The sequence below is a fragment of the Lacerta agilis genome, chromosome 9, assembly GCF_009819535.1.
Source record: "Lacerta agilis isolate rLacAgi1 chromosome 9, rLacAgi1.pri, whole genome shotgun sequence".
In the NCBI taxonomy this organism is placed as follows: Eukaryota; Metazoa; Chordata; class Lepidosauria; order Squamata; family Lacertidae; genus Lacerta; species Lacerta agilis.
In genome coordinates, this window is record NC_046320.1 from 65,346,879 (window position 1) to 65,359,972 (window position 13,094).

Genomic DNA, 13,094 nt, shown 5'->3' on the forward strand with positions numbered 1-13,094 from the left:
TTTGCAGCAGATACAACACAACACAACACAACACAACACAACACAACACAACACAACACAACACCTTTATTGGCATAAAGCAGTTACTTTGTAGTGATGTAACTGGGGAATGTGGCCAATTGGGAAACAGGCTGATAAAAATAATAAAATCTGCTGCTGCAAACAAATAGAAATAGAAATGGAGGTGTCCTCAGGGACTACAGTAAACCTGCGAGGAGAGGCTTATTCAGACTGAGTGCATCCCAAGTGTTTAAGCGCTTCGTATGCATTATTGCAGCATTCATTGCAATGCAACAAGTTTTTGACAAGCCAGGAGGACTTCCACTCCCATATTTCAAATGTGCAGATTAAGGCTGAAATAATAGTAGCTTGGCCTGCCTACCTAGGGATTTGAACCAGAGACTTCCAGGCTCACAGCTCACCATTATACAAACCAATGCAAATTTATTCAGAAGTCCTGCTGAATTAAATGTGACTGATTTGCAAACTTGCATATGATTGCGATCTATGCCAGATCCCTAGCATGGAACACCCTATTTGCTGCTGCTCATTGGGACCAACCAGTTGATTGTCCACCTCTGCAAACTTGATCAAGTCAAGGGTAACCAAACCCGGAGAGATACATCACATCCATAAAAAGGTAAAGGTAAAGGACCCCTGACAGTTCAGTCCAGTCATGAACGACTCTGGGGTTGCGGCGCTCATCTCGCTTTACTGGCCGAGTGAGCTGACGTTTGTCCACAGACACTTTTTTGGGTCATGTGGCCAGCATGACTGAGCCGCTTCTGGTGAAACCAGAGCAGTGCATGGAAACACTGTCTACCTTCCTGCCGGAGTGGTACCTATTTATCGACTTGCACTTTTGGGTGTGCTTTCAAACTGCTAGGTTGGCAGGAGCTGAGACTGAGCAATGGGAGCTCACCCCATCGCGGGGATTCGAACCGCCGACCTTCCAATCGGCAAGCCCTAGGCACAGTGGTTTAGACCACAGCGCCACCCGCGTCCCTATCACATCCATACCAAACATTCAAATTAGGGCACATTTAAGCTATATGCCTTCACTAAAAAAATTCCTGGGTTCTATAGTTTGTGAAGGATTCTGGGAACTGTAGCTCTGTGAGGTATAAGCTACAGTTTCCAGATTTCTTTTGGGGGTGTGTGTGAATGCATGTTCTTTAAGTGAATAGTTTGCACCTCTGGGGGCTTAATGGGTTCTGGAAAGGTGCTAGCATGAAGACGTTCTACCACCCTGTCACCCCTACTTCCTGAGGGATCAGCTTTCCTGGCCCCTCAGTTTTCTTACAGCTTCATGACTTCTGCATGAAAATTGATATAGCTCCTCATTCTTCTCCAATTCTGTTGAATAATAATATTATAAAATGGCTAAGCTATTTATTTTGCACCTAAAGGCATAAATAACAGTCTTCTTTTCCAGACACGCTTTCAAGATGTGGACCACCACTTAGTTTAATCGCCTCCCATCTGTGGATCCTTTGACTGCTCTTCCTCCTAAAATATGCCATTATAGTGAATATCAGCAAATCAACAGTGGACTGGGAGAGAACATCAGCTTTAAAAGAGCTCATACAATGCCCATCTGCACCAAAGGAGCATCTTACTGATTTCTCAAAGACCAGCTATAATTTCTTTGAGGGGTTTCGATTTCAGATGGCTGGCAAATCATCTGCAATTATTGGACTTGAATAAATGAATTGATTCCTCCTGGCTGATATTTTTAAATACATGGCAATGATATGAGACACAAATGTTGGGAATGTGACTGATGTGCTTTTCTAAAGCTCAAAAGAGCCAGCTGCAATTGCGTGATATTACCGACGCCTCAGAATGTAAACTTTTGAATGGAAATGGAGGTGGGGGGGGTGACAACGGCGGCATGACTGTTGGGCATATACCACCTTAAGTGATATAATTCTGCAAAGCTAAATTGTGCCTGTATACTCAATACATCAGACAGAAATGGGTTTGAAAAAGCATAATTTAAAACAAGAACAAGAACACTCACAACAAAATCGGTAGCAAACGAAGCACCACCCCTGTAAATGCATAGCCATGTATAAAGAGAGACCAAACTACTTTGGGTAGCAGTTCCTCCAGTCTTTCACTTGCATAACCTCTGCTTAAAAACCTTCAAGGAAGAAGAGTCCACAACCTCCTGTCAAACAGCTCTTACTGTCAGAAAGCGCTTCCTGATGTTTAGTTGGAATCTCCTTTCTATCATAGTTAGTGACTTATGCGAAGCAGAAATTGACAGGGCCAGGCCAAGCTCAACTACCGTATTTTTTGCACCGGACCATAGTTCGCACCTCATTTTTAGAGGAGGAAACAAGAAAAAAAAATATTTTTCTGGTTTTCCTCCTCTAAAAGCCCTTTTTTTTAGGATCAGCTAAAAGTTTTGCAGCTTTTTTTGCAAAGGGAAAAACCCTGTTTTTTGAGGATCAGCTAAAAGTTTTGCAGTTTTTTTTGCACAGGGGGAAAAGCAAAGCTCCTTTTGCAAAGGGGGAAAAGCAAAGAGGAAAAGCTCTGTTTTTATGGGGTTCAACTCACATTTCTTCAGCTTCTAAAGGAAAGGGAGCCTTTTCTACGGTTTCCAGGCAGATAATCTAATCAGCCAGTCACATGTAGCTGGGGAAACAAACAACCTCCCTCTGCAGCACATTCAACAAAGGAGGGCGGGGCTGAAAGGGAGCCGGGATTCTTATCTTTCTCCCAATCTCTTGCTGATCAGCTGCTGAGTGGGGTCCTTTCAACACCCCCTTTTCTCTTTGTAAAATAAAAAGCATGATCCTCTTTTGGCCCCTGGGCAATTCAGCTCCAGGGACCACCATTCACTCCATAAGATGCACAGATATTTCCCCTTACTCTTTAGGAGGAAAAAAGTGTGTCTTATGGAGCGAAAAATATGGCAAATGTTTTTAAACTTCAGTTTTTGGCCAGATTCACTTGCCTGCTCAAATGAAGTGCCTTAGCAGGAAAGCTGAGTTCATGACGGAATATAAACTCAGCAGGGAGCTGCATCCATTTTCTAGTTCTCTGATTCAGGTTACTAAACATCTTTGCCTCATTCACACATTACATTTCTTTGGTCTACTATTTAAGCATCTTAGATGTACACCCAGACAGATGGGATGCAGCGACCGTGATAAAGCAAAGGAGGTCTGGGTCTGTTCAGTGCATGGATGTTGAATGATTCAGGACGGACTGGAAAGGAGTGCTTCTAAACACTTTGCATCATTGAACTATGGATGTTTGCTCCCACAAGAAGTGGCGATGACTACCAACTTGGATGGTTATAAAACAGGCCCAGACAATGGCTACCAGCCATAATAGGGTTGTTCAACATACACTGTTGGAGACAGTAGGCCTAAGAATACCAGTAGCTGGAAATCACACCCAGGTCCTCCTTTTGAGCTTCCCATGGGCATCTGGTTGGTTATTGTCCGGGATTGGTCTGAAGGCGAGGACTGGGGAAGACACTCTATGGCAGACTGGATTCTCTCTGATGGAGAGCTGAAGGGGGAAGAGTTACCCCGCCTTGTCCACAGCGCTTCAGAACAGTGCTGTCAATTATCCTGTTTCCCCCGGGATTCTCCCTTATTTCAAGCAGTTTCCCGCTGCTCTCCCTTATTTTTTATTTCCCTTAAATTTCCCGTTTTTAATGGAAGCAGCTCCTCCCCTGCTGGCCAGGGACTGGGTGGGAAGACCTCGCCTACTTGGAGAGAAAAGCCTCAGCCCTCAAAGCAAGTGGGAGCCGTTTCCTGTGCTTAAAGGGGGTTGTATTCCTCCCCCTGCATCAGCCCCTATCCGTTGCTGCCGAGCCCCTCAGCCGGCCAATAGGGTTAGCTGGTGGGCGGAGCCTGGCTGCCTTTGAGCAGCTGCTGCTTCCTGTCCTGTTTTGATAGGATCAGACAAGAAGACGATGGGGCTCCATCGCGCGGAGCACATGGCTGCCCTCCTCTTTGCTGGCTGCCCTCCTCTTTGCTCTGCTCCGAGCCCAAGCCTGCTTGGAGTTTACATTGCTGCTCCGCCCACTTTTGCTTCTGGCTCCGCCCACCACTGACATGTGACTGTCCCCGGGATAGGTGAGACTGCTGATCCCTTATTTTCAAATCCGAAACTTGACAGCTATGGTTCAGAAGGAGAGAGAGAGAGAGAGAGAGAGAGAGAGAGCGCTTAGGGAGGAGTTACCCAGTTTTGAGATAATGACAAGAGAACCAGAAAGGAGGGGGCAGCAACTTGAGACATCACTTGGGAGCATGAGGGACCCCCCCCCTCACCACAGACTCAGAGGTCCGAAGGTATCAGAGAGCAAATGAGTCAGAGGGAGGGAGGAACTTCCTGCTGGCACCCAAAATGCTGCGGAAGTTAGGAGGAGGGTTTACAATAGCCAATTGCCCTCCTTGCAGAGAGCTGTGTATTTGTGCTCGCAACATGATGCTGTAATAAAAAGGACTACAAATCTCTCAACCGCTTGTTAATTCTTATCTATGAAGTTACCGAAGGGACATGAGTACTCTCCACGCCTGACAGTTATTGTGAGAACAGGATTCTCGATCTAGCAGGTGTGATGTATGTGTCTTTTTTAGGAGTAGTTTTATGGACTGTATTGCCCTTTCCACCATTCCATTTGACTGTGGGTATCCTGGACTACTGAAGCGCTGTTCAAACCCCCAGCCTTGGGCAAATTGCTGGAACTCCTGACTTGCAAATGGCATGTTATCAGTGATAACTATCCTTGGAATACCATGCCTCGCAAACACTGCTTTCAGTCTACTAATTACTGCTCCTGCTGTTTTATCTGGGAGACCCACCAGTTCTGGGTATTTTGAGAAATAGTCTATCACCAACAGAAACGGTTGCATCCTGTACTCAAAAATATCTACTCCCAACTTTTCCCAGGGCAGCTCTGGAATTTCATGTGGTATGAGAGGTTCTTTTTGATTTTTTGGTGCACATCTCGCGCATATTGAACAATTTTCTATGAATGTTTCTATCTCCTTGCCCTGATGTGACTCATGAAGCTGCTCCAAGACTGTCCGTCTTTGAGATACGGGAATAACTACCCTTTCATCAACATATAGCACACCATCCTGACAGCGCAGCAAGTCCTTCACAGCCCAAAATGCTTTTGCTGCTGATGGTACATCTCTTAAATGCAGTGGCCATCCACGTGATATTAAAGATGCCACCTCCTGTAACTGTATGTCTTGTTTTGTTGCTTCCTGTATAGCTATTACCCCTGTAGGGTGCATTACTATTTCACCTATTTCATATATTACTTTCTCATCATTGTAGTGTCTCTCAGGGAAATCCTGGACTTCGGCAATGAGGAAAAGCAGTCTTCACTAGGCTGCAGCCATAGTTTATTAAGCAATCACACAGAGCAACGACATCGCCCCACAAGGAGGGAGTAAGGGAGTAAAAAGGATGTCTGGGAGGGGAATAGAGTACAACTTAAATACCTGTATCCCAGCTAATGGGATACAGGTGTGCACAATGAGATTCCACACTTAAAGACACATACATCACAGCAGGTCTCTTCTTATCTTTTTAACTCTTTCCCTATGCTGAATTGAGTTCCACGGGTTATAAAAGTGACAGTGAAACACAAATAAAATATCAAGTGAATTGCTCCACGACCTGAACAACAGGAGGTACCAGTCAGACTCCCCAAGTGGCCAGGGTAACGTCCGCAATGGTCCTGCTGGGCATTTTCAGGAAAGTGGTGTTAGGTCTATCATCAGAGTTGTTGGCAGCATAGTCAAACCTAAGCAGAGAAGCACTTACCAAGAATGTGAGGGGTAGCCTCGTCTTCTTGGACAGACACATGTCTAGCACCCGGAGGGATGTCAAACATCTTAAGGTAGCCTTTGGCATGTGCAGCAAGGCATTGGGAGAAGGCAGAAGAGGAAAAAAAGGAGAGAGAGAAAAAATCATTGCAAGGGTTAGTAGGTTGCAAGAAGAGGTTGGCCCCATTTGCAGAAGAGGTGCATCCATAAACCCATGAACAGTCAACTTAAGGACAAGTAGGTTTGCAATATTAGCGATTAGGCAGCCTTGTATTTCCCATATTTCCATGAAAGACGGGAGGAAAGGCAATCTCATTGCAAGCCACTTTCTTCATTTTGTTCTCTGGAGAACCATAGCAATCTGGGTAATTTAGACAAAACATTTTTGTTCCCCATGTTTTGTGGAATGAAAATAGCAGGACACAGGGTCATTTACCCCTGCTATCACCTGTCAGTTAGATCCTTTCCAGAATAATAAATACATATTGTTAAGAATTCATTTCTTCCCCAGTGGTTGAGATCAGGCCAGTGGGCCATTCTGTGGAAGCACAAAAGCTGCCATCGCAAGCCAAATTCATCACCCTAAGAATTTCAGCTTAATGTTTGACAGACCAGTGAATACAGTTCATGGTCAGAATATTGTCAGCTTTCAAGAAGCTCCCATTGGAAGCATAAAATGGTTTGCCTGTGTTCACTATTCCTGTAAGTGACTGGTCAGCAATGAGAAGTAATGCAAGAAGAAAAATGGTTCTGCGGTGGCTATGGATGCCCAAATTTCTGCAAAGAGTCAAAACTTACCCAGAATATTTTTAGATTCCCTGTTTTCAGAAACAGAAACATCACGAGCTCCTTTTGGCAAAGTGAACGCGCCTCTTGTCTTCCCTTAAACAGAATGTCTTTTGTTAGTAATTTAGGGCTTGGAAGCCTTGAGTTTTCATTGACTGAGTCTTCATATGAGCGCCTTTTTTTTTTAATCAATCAAGCATGAATCAGTTCTGTTCAAAATTCAGTTTGAAAGATTTTTGCACACACTGCAGCAGTTCTTTTTTTACTTAAAAACATCAAGTCAATGAAAATTAAGACTGTGAAAAATCAATTGGATACTTGCAGATTTCATTTTCCAGAACCTGGAGTTCATTTTGGCACCTCTTGCTTAATTGTTTCCCTGTTGGAAGAGGTTGATTAGATTTTTTTTTTCTTGCAATCCCAAACAAAATGGAATCTAATGATAAACAATTGACAAACAATTGTGAAACATGATTGTGGAATGGAAAATTAATTCTTCAAACATTGCCCCAAGGACAAAGACCACCCCCCCAACACCAGCTAACAGGTTTTTCTGCATTTGCTAGCTTTGCAAATGCTTCAACTGGTGTCCTGAACTTACCACAAAATGTCTTGGAAATCTTAAATAAATAAATAACTTAAAATGAAGTACGGCTTGCTGTTGTGATGTGGATCATTCACAAGCTCAGTTTAAAAGTCTGCAAATGAGTTTGAAATTTCCATTTCCAGTTGCTTCAAATGGATGCACGAAATGACTCCAAATAGTTGTGCAGACTGGAATCAGTTTAACAATGATGCTGGACTCCAACAGCTTCAGTCTGCATGGCCAGTAGTCAGGTATGATGGTAGCTAAGAGTCCAGCAACATCTAAAGGGTTACAGGCTGGCTGCCCTGCTGTGACCCGAATTAAACCAATTCCAGTCCACACGAATATTTGAAGTCAGTTTAGGTGAACATTTGCAATCATGGTCAAATCACTTCATGCTGAGATTTAGGCTTTCAGCACCTTTTCTCCTCTGCAGAAACTAATGGTAATATGGAAGAGTCATGGAGGTAGAGGTATCCCTACCAGGTTTCTTAGGGATTCTAGTGAAGGTCCCTTTGATCGTCCGGCAGTGAGAGTTATCTCCCCCGCATACTCCACACTTGTCTTCAGCTTTGTTGGACCCGATTTCCTTGTCACAGCCCACTTTCTGCAAAAAGAGACATTCACCGTATCATCAGAGCAGAGAATCAGAGGAAGCATTTTTTGGAAATGAACAGAATCAAATGCACAGGTCAAATTTGCAACTCCTAATATTTCCCCCCCAATGAAAGTGTAGGTGTTATGTATGCTCCAGAACAGTAGGTTTTGATACCAAGCATCCAATACAGTTTCTGGCAGATCTTTGCATTTATCACCCCAAAAGAAAAAGAAGTGGGTAAGCAAGTCTCTGGTTCAGTGGTTGAGAACCTTCAGGCATGAAGTCTAATTAGGCCCACCCTTTGGCCCATGAGGCTATTTCAGCCAAGACATGCTTTTCAGGTTTGATGGGCAAAAATGTGGCTGGGCTAAAAAGGGGTTTGCAGGCCCAAGGCACTTTGCGCTGGGTTTTCAAAGCACCAACGAATGGCTTTGCAAGCACCAGCAGATGATGTCATTGTGGTGTCAGGTGATTGAAAGGTGAGGGGCTCCACCCACCTATCAAAGCTGGCCCATGAGGGGTGGGGAGATAAGGATTCAGGCCCCCAGCTAGATTCAGTTATCAATGCCTGCTCTAGTTTATATGGCCGAGTAAACTTCAGGGACTCAAAAGCAATTTTGGCAGTTCAGGAGTTACTCCGCACAACTTACTGCGTCCATTCATGACTTGCAGAAGCCAGGCAAATTCTGGCCTTACAGAATATACTTATGCAGATTGTGGAATCCCACATTTCCTGGCAAAAAATTTTGGAATCTGTGCAGAATTTTGATGTCATTTTCTTCAATGGCATAACCACTGGAAGTTTTAAGCAGAGATGCTGGCAAAATTCTTCCAGCTTAGATCCTCAATGAGTTTCAGGTACTTGGTAATGCTTGCTTCAAAGGAGAAGTGAGCATAAGAAGCTCCCATGTTCTTCTCCAGGTCAGATCAAAATCCAAGCTAGAGAAGATTTCCTGCCTACCCCTCTTTGAAAAGCACCTCACCAAAGCTGGGTGGCGGTGGATCAAAATCTACCTGCTTCAGGGGACCACCTTATCCCAGATCAAAATTTTCTGGGGTCAGCTCTTCAAAGCACTTCCACTGCTTCTCTGCTGCTTTGCTAAGGGGCTGCTTTGCAGAGCTACCCCCAGAAAAATGAGAGGAGCTGAGCTTTAGACCCCCATCCCCAGAAATGTCAGGGGCAAATCTTCAATGCAAAGTTGTTAACAAAGAAACACACAGGGATGAAAACATTGCTGGCAACTGAACATGAGACCTTCTCTCATAAAAGAATTTTGCCCTTCACCCTCTCCAATTAAAAGTCACACCATATTTATGTGACAACAGTGTAGAGGTTTGGAGCTTTCAGGGTTAACAAGCTCACCCAGGTCGCCCCGCACATCCGGTTTTCCTATCGCTGGAAGACTCTGTGTAATGTGACACTTGTTGTTTCTGTATCTTTCCTTTCGTTTTTGGCCGGTACGAGGAGAAGGCGACAATGTCGTGCGTCTCTCCAGGTATGTAATTTATGCCTTGTAAATAAAGCTTCTAGATTAGGAAAAGAAGCTGGATTCTGTCGTCTGTAATTGCTGGCATGCACACATACCATTGCGCAAGAAGATACTCTGCGGATGGCACAGGAGAAGCAAGTGAGAACGTGCGCAGCAGAAACTTGCTGGACTCCATTTGTGTGCTAAGTTGGTTTGAAGACTTTCCAACAATCCAAAAGTCTTCAAACAGCCACATGGATGTTACTAGCCCAGAGATGGAAAGAAGAAAGAGTCCCTACCAGAGAGGAATGACAAACTAAGCTGATGGACTACACTGAAATGGCAAAGCTGACTGGAAAGCTCAGGAACCAAGAGGACAATTAAAAAAAAAAGAATGGGGAAAAATATAATTTATTTAGGAGACCACAGTAAGCAGATGAGATAATTAGCAGGATTTTAATCTCATTTGTAACGTAACAAACACTATGAATAATGTAGATGGATACAAAATATAGATTATGAAATAGTGCACAGTTGAAAATGTTGACAATAGGACCCATGGAGGGGATGGGGGGAAGTCTCGAGATTCAGAGAAATCTCTTTATATGGATATGTATTTGGTATTATTATAAACTTATATTTGTAAAATCAAATAAAAACTATTTCAAAAAAAGAAGAAGTCACGCCATGTATATTCCATGTATTTTTGGCTGAACACATTTTGCAAGGTCTTTTGTGAACAGCTCCAGCTAAAAAGAGCAACTGGGATGGTCAGGAAGACCTCACTCACCACACACTCCCCACGCACACAGATGCTGAAGGGGTCTTTGTATGAACAGCGAGTCCCATCATGGGTGAGTTGTTTCATGTAGGCAACATCTCCTGTCTCTCTGGACTGGCAGTAGAGTTGGCATCTTTTGGTAGCTACACAGTGTAGAAATGTGGACAAAATATGTGCCCAAACCCATGAACAATTGTTGGATTACACAAGCAGCACAGACCACATTCACATCAATCCTTCAAACCAATTTAAACCATCACGGTTTTCCTCAAAGAATTATGGGAGGTGCAGTTTGTCGAGGGTGTTGAGAGTTGTTAGGAGACCCTTGTTCTGCTCCCAGAGCTACAATTCCCCGGGTGGTTTAGCATCAATCCCTCTGGCCCTGATTCAGTTTGGGACCCAAAATCATGGCCAGGTCAGATCAAGGCCAAATCAGGATTACTGAAATGAGCCCTGGACCGAACCAGAAGGAACCTAACATAAATACAATTACAGTAATGCCTTGGAAGTCCAACGGAATCCGTTCCAGAAGTCTGTTCGACTTCCAAAACGTTCAAAAACCAAAGCACGGCTTCTGATTGGCTGCAGAAAGCTCCTGGAGCCAATCGGAAGCCGCAGAAGCCTGATTGGATACTTGGCTTCCAAAAGAACGTTCAAAAACTGGAACACTCAGTTCCAGGTTTTGATCATTCGGGAGCCAAAACTTTTGAGAACTAGGCTGTTTGAAAACCAAGGTAAGACTGTACTGAACAGCCCTAATATAAATACAATAAATGACTAAAGCTACCTTTCTGGCTGTCTTTCTATCATCTCCCTATTCTCAGCTTCCCGATCATGCTTAGTTGTCAGAGAAGCTATGAAGGGTCACCATGAAAGCCCATCATTAATCAAAGGAGATCAATCTGTGCTACACGAGAGGCTGTGTCGATAGAATAAAGATCTAACAAAATTTCTTCCCTAGTTATATTTAATGAGTCACTGCGTTTTGTAATAGTTCTGGTTATTAATGCTCAAGAGAATAATTTATTGTTGAGAAGTGGCTTTTTGATGGCTTCCCTACTGGAGGGCCAAGAGTTGGTGGAGGGGAATGAGCATCACCCATCTGCTATTTGTTCTTCTTTCCCCAACTCCTTTGCAGCATTCGAAACAGCTCTTTGCAGAAGAGGACCAGCCATCACTTACCATCAGGATGTTCATAAGGCAGCCAGTGGTGTTTACTGCTCTGGTACTCAAAATGTGAGTTGCGTTGTTGACACTGCTGGGCTCGGAAGTCTTCGTGATGCTTTGGACATTCCTCCATGTTGCACAGCTGGTACTCAAAGTTGACGCCGGCACAGTCCTGACCCCCGTTAAGAGGCCTTAATGGGGAGAAACGAGGCCCAATTAGAATGCTTGAAGGTACCTTTTATCATATTTGGTGGACTTGTAAGGTGATAAAGGCGGGTGGCGCTGTGGGTTAAACCACAGAGCCTAGGGCTTGCTGATCAGAAGGTTGGTGGTTTGAATCCCCACGATGGGGTGAGCTCCCGTTGCTCGGTCCCTGCTCCTGCCCACCTAGCAGTTCGAAAGCACATCAAAGTGCATGTAGATAAATAGATACCGCTCCGGCGGGAAGGTAAATGGCATTTCCATGCGCTGCTCTGGTCCGCCAGAAGTGGCTTAGTCATGCTGGCCACATGAACCGGAAGCTGTATGCCGGCTCCCTCAGCCAGTAACGTGAGATAAGCGCCGCAACCCCAGAGTCGGACACAACTGGACCTAATGGTCAGGGGTCCCTTTACCTTTACCTTTTATCATATGTGGTGGACTTGTAAGGTGATAAAAGCTTTCTGGGAGGTGATATATAATGAAATGGTGGGGATGTTTAAGATAACTTTTTTTTTTAAGAAACCAGAAGATTTCTTATTAGGAATTTCAGGTACCAACATTCCAAAGGAACAGAAAAGGTTTTTCATGTATGGAACAACAGCCGCCCGGAACTTACTAGCCCAGAGATGGAAAGAAGACAAGGTCCCTGCCAGAGAGGAATGGCAAACCAAGCTGATGGACTGTGCTGAAATGGCAAAACTGACTGGAAAACTCAGAAACCAAGAGGGCAAAAACTTTATAAAAGAATGGGAATTTTTTATAAGACCACTGTAAGCAGATGGAAACGGTGGCAGGGTTTTGAATTCACTTGTAGTGTAACAATTACCATGGATAATATGGATTGATATAAAAGTTAGAGTATGGAACAGTATGCAGTTCTAAAAGTCCAAAATGGGACCCCATGCAGGGGGTGGGGTAGGGAGTCCTGAGATTCGGAGAAATCTCTGTATGTGAATAAATATTTGGATTTTTATAACTTTGTATTTGTGAAACCAAATAACAATGATTTCAAAATAATAAAAAAGCTTGGGGCTGGGTCTAAGCTGGGTCGGATCCCAGACCGTCACTCTCTCCCCTTCCAGACCACAAACCCCATTGATCCATCTCAACACGTGTCTGGCTTTTGACCTAGGCAGTTCTGAGTTGTTTCTCTTTCGAGCCACTGGCTATTGTGTTCCTCAGAGGGCACCCTCCTTATATCCACCCCAAGATGTTGCGCCTGCAAAAGGTCGCAGGAGAAGCGCCGCCGACTTACGCAGGATTGTTGCACAGTCTCGTTCTGAAGCGAACGCCGGTTCCGCATGTCCGAGAGCAGGAGCCGAATTTCGTCCAGGCTCCCCAGCTGCCATCTTGCTTTAGCTGGTTGGTGTTTTTCCACATGCAGTGACCTTTGTAGCACCACTAAGGGTAAAATAAGAAATGAGACACAACCAAAAATTAGACCCTGTGGAGTCCCCTGATCTCTTAACCTGAACTTCTTATTTTAATTGTTAACATAAGAAGAGTATTGCTGGATCAGGCCAGTGACCTATCTAGCCCAGGATTCTGTTCTCACAGTGGCCAGCCAGATGTCCGTGAGAAACCTGCAAGCAGGATCCGAGCACAAGAGGACTTTCCCCTCCTGTGGTGTCCAGCAACTGGTATTCAGAAATGTTGCTACGTCCAACGGTAGAGTCAGAGTATAGCCATTGTGGCTTGC

General features: G+C 44.3%; 1 protein-coding gene across 1 annotated transcript in view; it reads right to left on the reverse strand.

Moving 5' to 3' along the window:
- Positions 1–13,094, reverse strand: part of ADAMTS3 (ADAM metallopeptidase with thrombospondin type 1 motif 3) — a 134,220-nt gene that overhangs the window by 19,453 nt on the left and 101,673 nt on the right. Inside the window, exons 12-16 of the mRNA XM_033159580.1 lie at positions 12,651–12,796; positions 11,210–11,385; positions 10,037–10,170; positions 7,663–7,786; positions 5,806–5,886 (exon numbers count right to left, since the gene is read on the reverse strand). Of these exons, the coding sequence (XP_033015471.1) occupies positions 5,806–5,886; positions 7,663–7,786; positions 10,037–10,170; positions 11,210–11,385; positions 12,651–12,796 (661 nt within the window). The remainder of the gene's footprint in view (positions 1–5,805; positions 5,887–7,662; positions 7,787–10,036; positions 10,171–11,209; positions 11,386–12,650; positions 12,797–13,094) is intronic.